Below are 17,861 nucleotides of genomic sequence, written 5' to 3'. Positions count from 1 at the left end.
TTATTCACACAGTCCATAGCCTTAATCCAGAGACAGCCATTGCCGGTTTTACTAGGAATTTAAGTTTTAGATGTTAATTTTTTTTTTGCCCCAGATATTTTACCTCAACATTTTTCATCATTGCAGTAGACTGTATCCTGTACACCTTGTACAGATAGAAAAGTGAGGAGATTAACATTTTGGTTGATAGATATTATGGTTATGCAATTATCTTCACTAACTAAAGAGAAGCCATGTGAATTGCTTGGAAAAATCATTTGAATTGGCTTGAAGTTTCATAATTGTCTCCTACCTCGTACTTTTAGCTCCTTCAAGCTTTCCAACAGCCAGAGGACTTGCAGCCCAACTTAGTATCCTTAACTATATGCAAAAACAAGAATAGTTGAGCTTCACATGCGTGAGAGTAGGTCAAAGAGAGTTTGGGAAACAGATCAATGTGACTGTTCCTTTTCACTTTTAGAATTGCGGGTTCCATCTTCATTCAGAAAGCAGCTTTGAGGGGGGTCTTGCTTAAATCTTATTTGAAGATTTGCATAGCCTAATATTTACATTCAGTATTTTGAGAAAAGTTGATAACCTGTGATAGAGTGATAAAGTGTACTCTAAATATGTAAGGACAATGTTCCTTCAAGATTGTTCAGGCATCCAGTGGTATGAACTGAAAGGGAGAGGCTGTGATTTTGGAACATGAGGTAAAGTTTTCTATGACATTTTAAAGTCTCAGCAATATTTTTCAAAGCAGAGTAGTCCCATTTGAAATAGTCTGATCACTTGTTATGATATCAAGGCCTTGCTCTCCCTTGCTTTCATGTTCATTTTTACCTAGCTTCATCATTTCTTGAAGAGCATTGTATTCAACAACAGCATGGGAGACAGTATTAGATTTGATGAAAATGGAGAATTAATTACAGGTTTTGATGTTATAAATTGGGTCACTTTCCCCAATAATTCCTTTGCTCGAGTCAAGGTTGGAACATTGGAACCTCAGGCTCCACCAGGCAGAGAATTAAGTCTTACTGACAATCAAATTGTATGGCACAGAAGCTTTAACCAGGTGAGAGGAAACTCCAGATTCTCAACTAAAGGTAAAGGTAAAGCGTCATTTGAAAAAATTGTCAGATACTTGGAAGTAATTAAAGAAAATAATGTTTTGGCCTTCTAAAGTTCTGGAACTCTTCGGGTGCTGAGTTGTAACATTTTATTTCATATATTCTAGACAGCATTAATAAGATCCTATCCAGACAAGTTTAAAGATTAATACATTTGATTTTAACTAAAACCTACAGATTGCCAATGCAGCTAGTGCCAAATTGAGGTTAACCTGTTCTCCTTTAACATCCTAATTATTGGTTCTTTGTTAAGGAAAGCTATATTGATATCTAGCATTTTATTACCCTGACTCCCTCATACATGTTTCTGCTTAGGTGCTGCCTCTCTCTGTGTGCAATGACCACTGCTATCCAGGCTACAGCAGAAGGAAGAAGGAGGGAGAGAAATTTTGCTGCTATGATTGTGTGCCATGCCCAGAAGGGCAGATCTCTGAGAAAATAGGTAGGACAAAAGAATTGACAGAACATTGGCTAACTGAGCAGACAATATGAACAAAAGCTAACCAGCATTAAGATAGTTCTGCTGCCCAATGTACTGTTGGGGATCTTTATATATTTAAAGAGTTCTTCTGTTTTTGATTTGCATTAAAAAGGAGAATTCCTATCCTATCTTTACTAAATAAGTAACAAGTATCAAAACCAACGGCTGCCCTATAGATTGAGTTACATTTTAATATATTTAAACAGAACTTCTTTTCTTTTTACAGATATAGATGCCTGCATGAAATGTCCAGAAAATCAGTATTCCAACAAGATCCACAACCAATGTATTCGCAAAGTATTGACCTATCTCTCTTATGAAGAACCTTTAGGAATCCTCTTTATTACATTGGCTATTATTTTCTCTTTGCTTACAATTTTTGTGCTTGGAATCTTTTGGATGCATCGAGAGACTCCTATAGTCCGAGCCAACAACAGGAGCCTCACTGGTATCCTCCTCTTCTCCCTTCTACTCTGCTTCCTCTGCTCCTTCCTATTCATTGGAAGGCCTGAAAAGATGACCTGCCTTCTCCGGCAAACAACTTTTGCCATTATCTTCTCAGTGGCCCTTTCTTCTGTATTGGCAAAAACCATGATGGTGATTTTGGCCTTCATGGCAACCAAACCAGGCTCTGGAATGAGGAAATGGGTAGGGAGAGGACTGGCCTATTCTATTGTCCTTTTGGGTTCCTTCAACCAGGTGGGAATTTGCATAGTGTGGCTGAGTACCTCTCCTCCTTTCCCAGATGCAGACCTGCACTCACTGAAGGGGGAAATCATAATGGAATGCAACGAGGGCTCAGTGATCATGTTTTACTGTGTCCTGGGTTACATGGGTTTCCTGGCTAGTGTCAGCTTTAATGTGGCTTTCCAAGCCAGGAAGTTGCCCAACAGTTTCAACGAGGCCAGGTTTATCACTTTCAGCATGTTGGTCTTTTGCAGTGTTTGGCTGTCCTTTGTTCCAACCTACCTGAGCACCAAAGGAAAATCCATGGTAGCTGTGGAGATCTTTTCCATCTTATCCTCCAGTGCTGGCTTATTGGGATGTATATTTTCCCCCAAATGCTATATCATTTTATTGAGGCCTGAAATGAACAAGAAGGAACATTTAATAAGGAAAATAAAGTGACTCTCTTTTTGTATTCATATATAATGAAACATATTTTGATTATTCCTGAAGTATTTTTTAATTTCTTTCTTTGTATATTAAAATATGTGTTAAAATATTTCTTTGAATATTAATCTTCCTTGAAGAAATTTGAAAAAACTCTGTGACCTTAATTTAAGTCCATCCATACACAAAGCACTGTATGGAGAAAAGAAGTCCTTAAAAGGGGATGCTTTTCAACAACAAAGAATGGATTTGTCCCATTCAGTATAATGTGAATGATGATTACATGAATGTAATTTTTGACAGATATAATCAGATATGTCCATATATTCCCTTAACCTGAAACAGTTACCATATACAAATGTGGAATTGTATTAAGTCATATATGTTCCTATTGGATATTGATGGAAAAGTTTATTTTGGAGCATGTTCAAGTTTTATGTTTTTCAAATTGGTTCAATAAAGGGATAGGTTATATGGGCAGGCTCTAGTTATACTTTGGGTTAATGAGAATATTCATGGCCTGGTTGCACAATAATATGCAAATATTGAAATAAAGGCTTTTGCAGAAGATATGAAAAATGAGTAAGAGAGAAGAAGAATGAATTTGATCAACAATGTCTAAATTTTAATGGTAGATTCTAGAAATTCTGTTCTGAGTTAAAGCATTCACATATTCATATTATGGATACCCGTGGTAGTATTATCCTCCAGCGCTGGCTTACTGGGATGTATATTTTCCCCCAAATGCTATATCATTTTATTGAGGCCTGAGATGAACAAGAAAGAACATTTAATAAGGAAAGAAAAGTAATGTATTGTCGAAGGCTTTCACAGCTGGAATACGATGGCTGGTGTGGGTCTTCCAGGCTGTGTGGCCGTGTTCTGGAAGTTTTGTTTCCTAACGTTCTGCCAGCGTCTGTGACCAGCATCTTCAGAGGGCAGGAGCACAGACAGGAGCAGTTCTCTCTGTGCCCGGTATGATGTGACCCTTTTGTGGGTATTTATAGAGATCTGAAGGGGGGATTGGGGGGTGGGGGGTTGGGTTAACAAGTGGCTGCTTGTTTGGGTGTCAGAATATGTGTGTATCTTCCTGGGGGTTAGGCAGGGTTTTTTCTTCTATTGAGTTGTTAACGAGTGGATGCTGGGGGTGATTAGCAATACTAACCCCCAGGAAGATACACACATATTCTGACACCCCCCAATCCCCCACCTCCTCCAATCCCCCCTTCAGATCTCTATAAATACCCACAAAAGGGTCACATCATCCTGGGCACAGAGAGAACTGCTCCTGTCTGTGCTCCTGCCCTCTGAAGATGCCAGTCACAGATGCTGGCGAAACATTTTCATGCTTGAAAACCCAGCATTTTGTTGAATGTCTGCTGACTTAGATTTGGCAGCACAATGAAAGAATGGTCTTCTTACTGTTACACTTCCCTGTCAGCCCCCCACCCCCAATAATGTTCCTGTTCATAACACTGGGAGAAACCCTATACTTGATTCAAATATTAAAACAAAGATTATATAACTGCTGTTAAAACCTCTGAGCTACTGGAGACTCTAGGTGACAGGAAAAAAAAAAAAAGAGAGCTATACATCACTGGTTTAAGAGAACCTGTGACCCAAGGTCACATGTTGCTTTTCTCTTAATTACAACTGGATTTTGGCGTAATTTTAAAATCCCTTTGTAAGATAGCAATTTTACTATTTGTGAAAGCTGTCTTTTACTAGAGAGGGCTATTCAACACTTCGGTTCCCCTGCTTTAGCCCTGCCTATCATTTGTCCCTGAACAGTTGATGACTAATGTTTTGTAACCCCTGGCAGGAGGGGGAGGGGGATAATTGCCTCTGACAACTTAATCCCACAGATGCCTCTTATTATATTTTTCCCAGGCATGATTCTTTATTTAGAGGTCCCATTCTGGGCAACCTTTTCATCTTGAGCAGTTCCAGGTATTATGGAATAGTATATCTGACCTCAGCCTTTTCATTCTGATTCCTGTCCAAAGTCTTAGATTGAGTCTGCTTCCTTAGATGTGTGGGAGCTGAGGCGTCCTCTTTTTTAATGAAAGAAGAAATTAACTTCTTAATTGATCTGAAGAGTTTTGCAATTTTCTCACCATAGGCTATAAAAATTCTGAAGGTTCCTTCATTTCCTTCAAGGAACAAACATAAAATGTAACCATTAAGTTTTGTCATGTTTTGTTCTTTCCCTAACGTTGCCCATAGTAAAATATAACACACTACACCATTCCCTGTGGAAAAGTCTGAGAACATTGTAATTATGTTAGATGACTACATTTATCCTTCCTCTACCAATCCCATCTGCATTTTCTCAAGTCAGTGAACACCTTCAGTAACAACATATAAACATTTATATAAAATATTGTGGTGCATTTGAAACTAAAAAATAAGGTCCAGAAGATAGGCAGGACCCAATCAGTCCAATACTTCATTTTATCAGAAGAATCCAGTACTGTTCTATCTGGTGACTAAGGACCTTCAGAATTTGGTTGGATCTAAAATTTTGTACTGAGCTAATCTAAATTGTCTTTCTCAGCCCAATATATTAATAATAATCTGATTATTTGGATCATGCACTCTGACATTTATGTTGCAGTTCTGCACTCTAAAAGCATTGCAAATTTTTGAAATATAAGAATAAAGAGAAATTATGCATTTTTGGGGAAATGTTTATAAAATGTATATGTTAGGGTGCTGCATACATTCAGAGAGAAATCCAAAGAAATAATTCATTTTTTATTAAAAATGTGGGTTGACTGAAATATGATTTTATCCATCCCTTTTTAATTCACAGCCTAATGCAGACTGAACACTGGCCAGACAGGTAGAGTCAAGAAACAGACCGAGCGCTGGACAGTGTCTTAAAGCAATGCATGCCATGGAAAGGGTATTTCTGCTGCAGCTTTTCCTTTGGCAACTGCCTTACCCTGTGCTAACTAAATTCAAGGCACATGATGCCATCTGCTCTGTGAGTGAGCCCTTCCAGTTCCCATATGAGCATTGCAAAACAGGGGATATAATAATTGGAGGGATTGCTGCCCAGTTTGACTGCCTGTTGGACATAAGCACCTTTGAGGAACACCCCGAAACAAAGGTGGTAGATGAACTCATGTAAGCAAATCTTTCAGCTGGAGGTGCCAGTGATTGGAAGTAGCAAGATACGTATCCAGGTCAAGAACTGGGACTATTCTGAATAATCTAATTCATAAAAAAGGCTGAAAAAGAGATTTTGAAAATGCTTTTTATTGGTAGTCTTACAGAATTAATTTTTAATTCACTTCCTTCTACATTATATTTTTATATGGTGCAAATGGTTGCTTTTTCTATCCTTTGATCATTCGTTATCCCACCGCTTCCTCTAATATTATATTTGTGCTTATCACTACTTCTTTCTGATTTCATCTTTTCCTACCAAACGCAGTTGCATTTCTATTTTCTTTGTTCTGAGCTCTTGTAGTTCACTGTCCTTTTTACAACAGATCATATTATCTTTTATTGCTCAAATGTATATAGATTTCAAATTTATATCGAACTTTTTGTTAGGGTTCAGCTAATCTGTTAATCTATTTAAAAGAAACTGTTTCTGTATATCTACTGTATGTCTTTTACATGTTCTATTAGCATTGCACTGATTACATGCTTTCTACTGATATGACACTGATAAGAGTTACAGTGCACTACAATGCAATACAGACTCACTTAAGCCACCTTAAAACCCATTCATTTTAATATGGAAAAAATCAATTAATTTCTTCACCATTCTGTCAGGTGGGAAAAAAGCATAACATTCATAGGGTACATTTGCTTTCCCGTCTTGGGTGGGAGAGCAGTCTACAGCCTCAGAAAAAAGTGAAAATTGGATACATCCTTTTTTTTGAGTCTGTTTGCAGTGTTGGGAGGGTGTACCATAGCTGGGAGCAGACAGTGAGAAAGAGAAAGAGAAAGAGAAAGAGAAAGAGAAAGAGAAAGAGAGAGAGAGAGAGGGAGAAGGAGAGGGAGAGGGAGAGGGAGAGAGAGAAAATTCTCATCTCTACCTCTTCTTCCCTGCCTACAAAAATCCAGCAGGACATTCCTTCTACTGGAGGTTTTGATAATTGTATCAACAGAAATATTTTGCCCATGTGATTAATTATGACAAATTTTTGCCCCTTCATTTTATTTAGAAAACAAAACAAAACCTGGATAATTTTAATGCAGGGTACTTCTGTGGTTGCAAAGCCCAAGCTGTGGATCTCTTCAGAGATCTGCTTACACACTTCCCCTTGCAATTTGGAAAAAAATATTTGTTCATGGGGTGTTTAAAATGTAATACCAAGGACAGCTCTGATATCTGAACATCCAGTCAATTTGAAAACACAGCTGGCATTAGTCTCACAAGGTGGAAAGAGGCAGGAATGACATTTCCAGATGTTTAGTGCATTCTCTTTTATTGAAACTAACAGAAGAAAATATCCAGGCTGGGCTGGCATAGATTAGAAACTGTTTTGGGCAGTGCATACTGTAATCGGTTGAGATTTAAAGCCTTTCTTGCATGTTTAAAGACAATCTATAATCCATATGTTTTGCTGCTTTTGAGTAAAACAGCTCTATGTTAAATGAATTGGCTTTGACTTTTGGTTTTACAGTTAATATTTAGGCACCTGTCCATCCTTAGCTGATCCTAAGCATTGTCAGACCTGCTTGTTACTAGGATTGGAATCTATTAGTCCAGGCCTGTTGATTAGACTGGGAAATAAGAGAAAAATCACTGAATGGCAACTCAGTTCCATAATGCTGCTGAGAAAACTACATGTGTGTGCTTGCAAATACTGGGAGTCAACCTGAGAGTCCTTTTCTTATTCAATATGGCTGGGAAAATACATAATTTAAACTTGAAATTTATCCACAAAAACAAAGAAAAAATGTCAAAAAGTATTTAAATAATGTCTATGAAGAGTCATATCTATATAATATGTATTTGTGGGAATACAAATATTTAAACTTTGCTTCTAGACACAGTGAAGTGCTTACAAAGTATATGTGATAGTTATCTCATATCTTATATAAATCTTCCCTTAGGGCAATGTTAAAAAATTACCAACATGTCCTTTCATTAATATTTGCTGTGAAGCAGATCAATGAGAACCCCAAAATATTATCAAATATCAGCATAGGGTTCCACATTTACGATAGCTACAATAATGCAAAGCTGTCTTATCAGAACACCCTGAAACTTCTGTCTGCTCGGAGGAGGACTATTCTAAATTACAACTGCGAGAAGCAAAGTAATTTGGTAGCTGTCATCGGGGGACTTGATGCCAAAGTCTCTCTTCATATGGCTACTGTCTTAGGCATCTATAAGATTCCACAGGTATGTGTAGGTAGGCCATGACATTTACAATTCTTCTATACAAGTCTTTCAGCAATAATCACAGGGAAAGTTGAAATAATCCAGTAATGTAATTTAAGAACAGCACTTTGCCTAATGGAAGCCAGTTTTCAGATCTCCTGTCTAGCTTCACATTCTGCCTAAGATTATAAGTTGTAGATATGACCTGCCACATTTATTTCTCACCCATTTTATTTCTGTGGTTTTTAAAAACCAACTTAGCTTTGAAGAGTTTTTAAACTTTGAAAACCTTTGCACCATTACATAATCCTGAGTTGTCCTAATAGAATTATGTCCTCAAATGGATTTTGGATACAATTTGTCTTTTTTCCTTCTCTTTTACTGTTTTCTGGAAGAAGAAAGAGACTTCAGGAACTCCAGGAGAATATCACTTTAGTTCAGTCATGAAAAGGGTTAGTTACTCAGTTTTCAACAAATGTAAAATAATGGGGGCAGGTTCACATTTGCAAATAGACGCAGTCGCAAATTTGCTCTTTTGACAGTGGTTTCCCAAAACTATGTGGTTCTTGCCTACAAACCTTTTATCAGGCTGCTTATTCAGAACTAACCTTTTTCAAATTTTAACTACAAAATATGCTTCAGAACCTTAGGTTCAGTGTTTTAGCAACAAAGACATTTTCTTCAGAAATGTGATTTCATTGCAGGAAATAATGGAGATAGTTCATGGCTATTTATTATAATTCTAACCTTCTTTCTTTCTTTTAATATCTTTTTGCTTAGATTGCTTGCTGTGTGTTTGCTCCAGTGATGAACATTAAAACCCAGCTCCCTTTTTTCTACCGGATGATCCCCAGTGAAACAAATCAGTACATGGGAATTATTCATCTGCTCCTTTATTTCCAATGGAAATGGATTGGAATTATTTCACCAGATGAAGATAAAGGAGAAAAATTTGTGCAGGCATTGTTACCCATGCTTTCCCGGTATGGAATCTGTGCAGCAATCATTCAAAGAACACTAACCCTTTCTGGTGTTTTAGAGAATTTTGAGTCATTTGAACCCCTTCTTGCCATGGCTGTTTCATTATCCAAACCCAGTGTCAAAGTCTATATTGTAAATGCAGATTCCCAAGCTGTGGCATGCTTGAAATGGCTGGTCTACATTTATGGGAGCGTACAAAGCCCAACACAGCTAACCATAGGCAAGGTGTGGGTTATGACAGCCCAGTGGGATTTCTCATCAGAGACGTTTCACCGGGATTTTGATATACATGTTTTCCATGGCACCTTGTCTTTGGCAAGTCACTCAAATGAAGTGCTGGGGTTTACAGAGTTTTTGCATTCTATACATCCTACCTGGTCAAAAGGAGATGGATTTATCAGGATCTTCTGGGAACAAGCATTCAACTGTCTATTTCCTGATTCTAATGAGGACAAAGAGAGTAATAATTCTTGCACTGGTGAAGAGAACTTGGAAAATCTGCCTGGAACTCTCTTTGAAATGACCATGACTAGTCAAAGCTACAGCATCTACAATGCAGTTCATGCCATAGCACATGCTTTCTATAAGATGCTCTCATCTTCCACCAGTAGGGTAGATCCCCCAAATCTGTTACCTTGGCAGGTAATGTTTTTCAAATAGGTAATTCTCTTTATTATGGTTAATCTAATATGTAATAGCTACTGGTTCCAAGAGGCTATCAAGAAGTCTATATTTCTTTATAACATTCTGTTTTCAAACTTTGCATCTTGCCTGTCATGAAATAGAATCCTTTCTCTACCAGACATCGAAGGCAACATAGAAGCAATGAAGCTATGTTCTGGTTCATGGGACTAAAATATTGGATCTTTGTCTTTGTCTTTTGTCTGTCTGTCTGTCCGTCCATCCATCATCATCATCATCATCATCATCATCATCATCATCATCATCATATTATTATTATTATGATTATTATGGTTAGTAACACAGTCAGCCAGATGTTTAGACTGGATTTGGCATTTTTATCCACCTATCAAGTCCTTCCCAAGGACCTGGAATAGGAGATGTTGTTTAATAATATTAAAGGTATTTTCACTTGATATAAGCTGTTCCAAGTAAAGCTGCCTTTTGCAATTGACTGATGGTGATTTTGTCAATGCCGAACGTGCTCAGGATGTTTTGGGATTGCACCTAAGGCGCCTATTACTATTGGCACTATCTTTGTTTTCTTTTGTCACAGTCGCCCTACTTCTATTTGCAGGTCTTTATATTTTGTGATTTTCTCCAGTTCTTTCTCTTCTATTCTGCTGTCTCCAGGTATTGCAATGTCCACTATTCAGACATTTTTGGTCTTTCTTATCAACAATTGTTAAGTCTGGGGTGTTCTGTGGCAGGTGCTTATCTGTTTCAATTCTAAAGTCCCAGAGCATTTTAGCTTCTTCATTTTCTATTGCTCTGAGTGTTTTGAGGTCCCATCAGTTCTTGCTTGCAGGCAAATGGTATTTCTTGCAGATATTCCAGTGCATACCATTGTTTGTAGTCAGTCTTTGCAATCTTCTTGCAGCAGCTAACTAGGTGGTCCACTGTTTCTTCAGCATCTTTGGAGAGGCAACACTTACTGTCTGTTGCTTTCTTCTCAATTTTGGCTTTATATGCACTTGTTCTTAAGGCTTGGTCTTGTGCAGCCAGAATGAGCTATTTCTTCAACTTCCCTGCTCTTAGCCACAGCCAGGTCTTCTTGCTATCTGCTTTGCCCCCTCCCCCCTTTTTTTAATGTACTGGCCATGTAATATTTTGCCTTGCTATGTCTCTTTTCTATTGTTCATTTGGTCTTTTTTATAGGCCAGTTCGGTCCCTTGGTATTCAGTAAGCCTTCATGGTGTACTAGCTTCAGTGCATCTTCTTCTCAGTAGTAATTATAAAGGCATCTGTAGCTAGCCATAATGATGCCAAAAGGATGAAACAGGTATTGTGACATGATGCATTTCCCACCCTTTCATACTTGCATCATGATGTTGCATACAAGTGTGTAAGGGGAGGAGTTTGCATTATGATCTCATAAACATTTTTGTCATTTGTACCCCTTGCCCTACTTCTCTGGATGTCAATGACCAATTATTGGGGGGATGAAAATGTGGAAGCTATTACAAGCATGTGTTTCTTGTGAGCTTCTGAAATCCTTCTAGATGCCTGCCACATGATCTGAATCAGGTTAGACTGATGAGATTGGATTCATATAGTATAGCTTTTTTATATTCTTATTTTCCACATATTTAACAATATTGAGAGAAAGTACTTATTGAAATGAAGCTGGAGGACAAGTCCTGCTTTTCCATTTTGTAAATTTTATAAACACACTTCTTCTCTCCTTATGATATTTTAAAATGGTTTGCCTCTTTCACTTTAGCTTCACCATTTTCTGAGGACCATCTCATTTAACAACACTGCTGGAGACACCATATCTTTTGATGAGAATGGTGAATTGGTAGCTGGATTTGATGTTATCAACTGGGTCACTTTTCCAAACAAATCCTTTCTTTGTGTGAGAGTTGGATGGTTGGATCCACAGGCTTTACATGGTCATAAATTAACTATTCATCAAGAGGCCATCACATGGCACAGTTCATTTAATCAGGTGAAGTATGAATAATTTCAAATATGAAAAGCTAAATGGGAAAGTGTCTTAGTCTTTGAAATTAATGAATGATTTCTAGTCAGTACAGCTTAGAGATAAATCAGTGAGTATTTTCTTATACTAACAAGCTTTTAAAATCATTTAAAATAACTAGGCTCTAACTAAATCAAACCCAGCTATAGACTGGCAAGGAAGGGGAAAGAAGAAAAAAAATTTCACTATTCTGTTGATTTGTTTTAAAAAAATCATTTCCAACAATATGAAATTGTTTTAGAATATATAGAATGTAATCCTTTCTCACTTATTTTGATATGCAATATGGTATCAGATTCATTTGGGACAGGAATGTTCAATATTTTGATAGCCAAGGGCTGCTTATAATATTTAGTGTTTGGACTGAGGGCTACATCATTTATACAGAATAGTCAAGAGTTGGCTAAGAGGGAATTTGGAAGGCTTTATTTTTTAATAGATATATCTTTAGTTTAAGACTTAATATTTTGGGGACTTGAAGAGTGGAGAAATCCTGGGGCCATTAGCTATTACTAATTTCTGATTCAGGAGTTGTAGTCATTGACCTAACATTGACTTTCCAAAATCACCTAGATCCTTATCCTTCCCACTCAGTTACCCCCCCCCCCCCCAAAACTTCCCCAGATTAAAAAAATGTTTCTCTATTAAGTAGACTACTATGTTTTCAAGGACTTATTTATGTATTTGTCCTGTGGATAGATCCTGCCTGTTGCTCTGTGTAATGAGAAATGCCAACTAGGCTACAGAAGAAAAAAGAAAGAAGGGGAGCCATTCTGCTGCTACAATTGTGTTCCATGTCCAGATGGGAAGATTTCAGACCAGAAGGGTAGGAGACATAAGAGTCAATATTATGAATTCCAAATTGAATTGATACTGGTAGGAAAAAGAAAGCACAATAATTTCTTTACTGGTACTACAGTCAATACAATAAAGCATGTCTTCATTCTCTAGAATCTGCAGAAAAGAAAATATTTATCAGATATCAGAGTATGTTGATAAATCTCCAAAAAAAGGCACCACTATCAGAAGGTAGGTTGGTAGGTAGGTAGGTAGGTAGGTAGGTAGGTAGGTAGGTAGGTAGATAGATAGATAGATAGATAGATAGATAGATAGATAGATAGATAGATAGATATCCTAAGACAAAAAGACAGCTTTCCTTCCCTCCTGGCACATGCTTTCCTGGGCCTAATAGCTAATTAACCAGGTAATTCCAGTTCAGTGGCAGAAATTAAGAATTTCTTCTTCCACATATATTTACTTATATTTGCATAGGGCCGCTAACTTTCTCCTTCTCCAATACATCTATCACTTAGAAAGAGGTATTTAGGTGTCAAGTTTTGATATCAAGGATGATGTCTTGATTACTTCTTTCTCTGTATAACATTTGCAGATTTGGCAATGACAACATTACCCATTAAATAAATATCAAAATACTTATGACATATCATAGGAAGTGCTTGTGTCTTTTAAGAAAATATAGCTGGCTTGTATTATGTTGTGAAAGGAAGTTTGCATCCCTCTTTTAAGCATGCATCTTTTCCTTTGATTTAGAGTTTCATTCAATGCAACCTATTGCATATCACAACTCATAATTAGAAATCACTAATGATACTAGTGAAACTCTGACTTCAGGAAGCTTAGAACACAGAACACTTATTGGTCTTTGATGTCCGCTCCACTCTACAGTTAGGGGTGAAGAAGCATAATCTGTCATAGGTATTATTATCCCACTAGTTCAGTTCTATACAATAAAGCAAACTTCTTAGAAATGTATATACTTGTAAAGTAGGAGATCACAGAAATAGGTTGTTGATTTCAGGGTAATACAGTACATGTCAAAGAGAATGAAGACAGAATCAACTATGCTTAATATTCTATCATTTCACACTTAATTTCTGTTTCTTGTCAATTTTTGTCCAGATTTGAAATAAAGTATCTAGGTAAAACTTGTCAGAAATGACCATTCAGTTCATTACATTATCTATCTGCTTATATTTATTTGTTTATTGATTTTTTTAGACATGGACAACTGTTTCCAGTGCCCAGAAGATCAATTTCCAAACAAGAACAGATATCAATGTATTGCCAAGCGATTACATTTTCTCTCTTACCTGCATCCTTTGGGGATTACCTTAGCATTTCTGGCTCTCTTTTTTGTTCTACTCACAATTCTGATACTAGGAGTTTTCATCAAGAACCAGAACACTCCCATTGTCAAAGCCAACAATCGGGACCTCACCTATTCTCTGCTCATCTCCTTATTGCTTTGTTTTCTCTGCTCCTTGCAATTTATTGGCCAACCACAAATGGTGTCTTGCTATTTACGACAAATTACTTTTGTTATCATCTTCACAGTGGCTGTTTCTTGTATATTAGCAAAAACAATCACTGTGGTCCTAGCCTTTATGGCCACCAAGCCAGGATCTAGGATGAGGAAATGGGTTGGGAGAAGATTGGCCACTCTCATCCTATTTGGTTGCTCCTTCATTCAGGCTAGTTTTTGTGCTGCATGGCTATGTACAGCTCCTCCTTTCCCAGATTTTGATATGCATTCCCTCCCTGGAGCAATTCTAGTGCGATGCAATGAAGGATCAGTTGGTATGTTTTATTGTGTCCTGGGCTACTTGGGATTTTTGGCTATTGTCAGCTTCATTGTGGCTTTCGTAGCCAGGAAGTTGCCAGATAGTTTCAATGAAGCCAAGTTCATCACTTTCAGCATGCTGGTGTTTTGCAGTGTGTGGCTGTCCTTTATTCCTTCCTATCAGGGCACTAATGGAGAATATATGGTGGCTGTGGAGATCTTCTCTATCTTGGCATCTGGTGCTGGATTATTAAGCTGCATCTTTTTCCCTAAGTGTTACATCATTATCCTGAAGCCTGAACTGAATGTCAAAGAACAGTTGATAAAGAGAAACATTTAAACAGAATTTTCAGTTTGTAATTATCTAAAATAATATTAAATTATTGTATTATTGCTGCACAGAAACCACTGCCTTTTTTCCAGTTTTTGATGCATTCCTAATGATATAATCCTTAGTTGAGTTCTGTAAAGGATAGTACAATCTGAAAAGAATGTAAGAAGGATTTGGTTAACCCTTGAGGTAATGGCTGAAGTTGTTGTTGTTTTTTTTCCGTACAAAATTGTTGAAATGGATGAAAACGTGGACCAGAAAAAAACTTTAATTAGTCATTCTGAACTTCAAAGGAGTTCAGAATATGAGCTTCTCTGGATCTCTGTGGTGTTTAGATCAAAGTGCAGAGAAGACTTAAGGTGTTTTGCATCTCGGCACATAAAGCATGATTGTATTGTGGTTCAGGGCAGACCCTCCCTATTTATTTCAAAAAGAATAACAGTGTGTCATTAACATATTGATGACAGCATACTGTTGTTCCAGAATTTTCATGATACTGTGGTCAATAGGACAGAGAGCTGCTGAAATGTCAGAATAATTAGCAAATACATATTCCACTATAGTTGCCACCACTGAACATAATAGTGTCTATTCTAAAGTGTCTAGAATAAAATGGAAATCTAGAATATCAAGAAAATCCTGGGGTTTGGTTGCCATTATGTTCTCCAACATGTCCCCCCCCCCCAAAAAAAAAGGATTAGTCTTCATCTAAACTGGTAGAAATTTTTTCAGGAAATCATATATATTTCTGAGTGGGCAAGTAGAGATGGTCAGATTAAATAGTTTTCTACCTAGTGCTCCTTGCTAATTTTTCTGAATTTTCCTTTTTTTAAAACTTTTCCCCATTTTGTACTTCTTTGTCAACCTCATTCATGTCATAGCTGTAATACCAATTGGAGTGAGGGGTTTTGTGTTATTCCTGATCATCCATTAAAATACAGAGTGCATCATGAACAACAATAAAAAATACCTGGACTGTGACTACACAACCAAGAAAGAAATTAATATAGAAATATAGCAAATACAACTGTTTAAAAAGTCTTTCTTAGGTGTACTGTATCTTGCCTGAAAAAATCTATATGATTATTAGATGGCAACCAATTTTTGTTTCCAGTTACTGGTCTTCCAGATTTTTACAGCTTAAATTTTGTGGCTTTATTATTTTTGATTTAACCTATTATTATATTTATTATTGCTATTGTTATTTAAATTTACATATCTATGGGATTGCACATGCAACTTGCCTTCCCCCAGGGTTTGTACTTAGATTCTGAAGTAGCAGACGGGATCTCAGGTGATACTTTAAAAGGTGTTTCCAGAAGCAACTGATGGTTTCCAAAATGGTACTCACTGAAGGTTTTTGGTTTTATGCCTTGTCGTGGCGAAGGGGCTTGCGTAACTCAGTGAAGCCATGAGGTATACCGTGCAGGGCCACCCAAGACGGACAGGTCATGACAGAGAGTTCTGACAAAATGTGGTCCACTGGAGAAGGAAATGGCAACCCACTCCAGTAACCTTGCCACGAAAACCCCATGGACAATGTTAAAAGGCTAAAAGATATGACGCCGGAAGATGAGCCCCTCAGGTCGGAAGGTGTCCAATATGCTACTGGGGAAGAGCGGAGGGCAATTCCAAGTAGCTCCAGAAAGAGTGAAGCGGCTGGGCCAAAGCCGAAAGGACGTTCAGCTGTGGATGTATCTGGAAGCGAAAAGAAGGTCCGATGCTGTAAAGAACAATATTGTATAGGTACCTGGAATGTAAGATCTATGAACCAAGGCAAGCTGGATGTGGTCAAATATGAGATGACAAGATTGAACATCGACATCTTGGGAATCAGCGAACTGAAATGGACGGGAATGGGTGAATTTAATTTGGGTGTCCATTATATCTACTACTGTGGGCAAGAAACCCTTAGAAGAAATGGAGTTGCACTCATAGTCAATAAGAGAGTGGGAAAGGCAGTAATGGGGTACAACCTCAAAAACGACAGAATGATCTCAGTGCGTATCCAAGGCAAACCATTCAATATCACAGTCATCCAACCACTGATGCTGAAGAAGCTGAAGTTGACTGCTTCTATGAGGACCTACAACACCTTCTAGAACTAGCACCAAAAAAAGATGTCCTTTTCATCATAGGGGATTGGAATGCTAAAGTAGGAAGTCAAGGAGTAATTGGAATAACAGGCAAGTTTGGCCTTGGAGTACAAAATGAAGCAGGGCAAAGGTTAATAGAGTTCTGTCAAGAGAACAAGCTAGTCATAGCAAACACTCTTTTCCAACAACACAAGAGACGACTCTACACATGGACATCACCAGATGGTCAATACTGAAACCAGATTGATTATATACTTTGCAGCCAAAGATAGAGAAGCTCTATACAGACAGCAAAAACAAGACCAGGAGCTGACTGTGGCTCAGATCATGAGCTTCTTACTGCAAAACTTAGGCTTAAATTGAAGAATGTAGGGAAAACCACTAGACCACTCAGGTATGACTTAGATCATATTCCTTGTGAGTACACAGTGAAGGTGATGAATAGATTTAGAGGTTTAGATTTGGTAGACAGAGTGCCTGAAGAACTATGGACGGAGGTCCGTAACATTGTACAGGAGGCAGCAACTAAAACCATCCCAAAGAAAAAGAAATGCAAGAAAGCAAAATGGCTGTCTGATGAGGCTTTACAAATAGCTGTGGAAAGAAGGAATGCGAAAAGCAAGGGTAAAAGGGAAAGATATAACCAGCTGAATGCAGATTTCCAGAGAATAGCAAGGAGAGATAAGAAGGCCTTCTTAAATGAACAATGCAAAGAAATCGAGGAAAACAATAGAATGGGGAAGACTAGAGATCTCTACAAGAAAATTGGAGATACGAAAGGAACATTTAGTGCAAAGATGGGCATGATAAAGGACAAAAAAGGCAGGGACCTAACAGAAGCAGAAGAGATTAAGAAGAGGTGGCAAGAATACACAGAAGAACTATACAAGAAAGATCTTAATGTCCCTGATGTCCACGCTGGTGTGATCACTGACCTTGAGCCAGACATCCTAGAGAGTGAAGTCAAGTGGGCCTTAGGAAGCATTGCTAACAACAAAGCTAGTGGAGATGACAGTATTGTGCTTCATTGACTATGCAAAAGCCTTTGATTGTGTGGATCACAACAAACTGTGGCAAATTCTTAAAGAGATGGGGGTACCAGACCACCTTACCTGTCTCCTGAGAAATTTGTATGCGGGCCAAGAAGCAACAGT

General features: G+C 37.8%; 2 protein-coding genes across 2 annotated transcripts; both read left to right on the top strand.

Annotated features, from left to right (window-relative positions):
• Positions 1-1,433: 1,433 nt before the first annotated feature.
• On the top strand, positions 1,434-2,718 carry LOC148215788 (vomeronasal type-2 receptor 26-like). The gene is made up of 2 exons (XM_088142791.1): positions 1,434-1,551; positions 1,817-2,718. The coding sequence occupies exon 2, from the start codon at positions 1,831-1,833 to the stop codon at positions 2,716-2,718; it is 888 nt and encodes a 295-aa protein (XP_087998917.1). The 5' UTR covers positions 1,434-1,551; positions 1,817-1,830.
• Positions 2,719-5,593: 2,875 nt separating this feature from the next.
• LOC103059300 (vomeronasal type-2 receptor 26-like) lies at positions 5,594-14,620 on the top strand. The gene is made up of 6 exons (XM_088142505.1): positions 5,594-5,835; positions 7,783-8,074; positions 8,834-9,676; positions 11,439-11,666; positions 12,399-12,525; positions 13,719-14,620. Exons 1-6 carry the CDS (start codon positions 5,594-5,596, stop codon positions 14,618-14,620), a joined length of 2,634 nt encoding a protein of 877 aa, XP_087998631.1.
• Positions 14,621-17,861: the final 3,241 nt, after the last annotated feature.

This window comes from Python bivittatus, unplaced genomic scaffold (assembly GCF_059951505.1).
Source record: "Python bivittatus isolate LINGU-HERP-01145 unplaced genomic scaffold, Pbiv_v1 ctg000440_np1212, whole genome shotgun sequence".
Taxonomy (NCBI): domain Eukaryota; kingdom Metazoa; phylum Chordata; class Lepidosauria; order Squamata; family Pythonidae; genus Python; species Python bivittatus.
The sequence above is the reverse complement of the archived record's forward strand: the minus strand, read 5'-3'. Positions and strand labels throughout refer to the sequence as shown.

Excerpts from the sequence above, each read along its gene's own strand:
- LOC148215788 (XM_088142791.1), top strand. The coding sequence starts at position 1,831 with ATGAAATGTCCAGAAAATCAGTATTCCAACAAGATCCACAACCAATGT.
- LOC103059300 (XM_088142505.1), top strand. The coding sequence starts at position 5,594 with ATGCATGCCATGGAAAGGGTATTTCTGCTGCAGCTTTTCCTTTGGCAA. Across the intron at positions 8,075-8,833 it reads GCATCTATAAGATTCCACAG|ATTGCTTGCTGTGTGTTTGC; the intron begins GTATGTGTAGGT and ends CTTTTTGCTTAG. Across the intron at positions 9,677-11,438 it reads CAAATCTGTTACCTTGGCAG|CTTCACCATTTTCTGAGGAC; the intron begins GTAATGTTTTTC and ends CTTTCACTTTAG.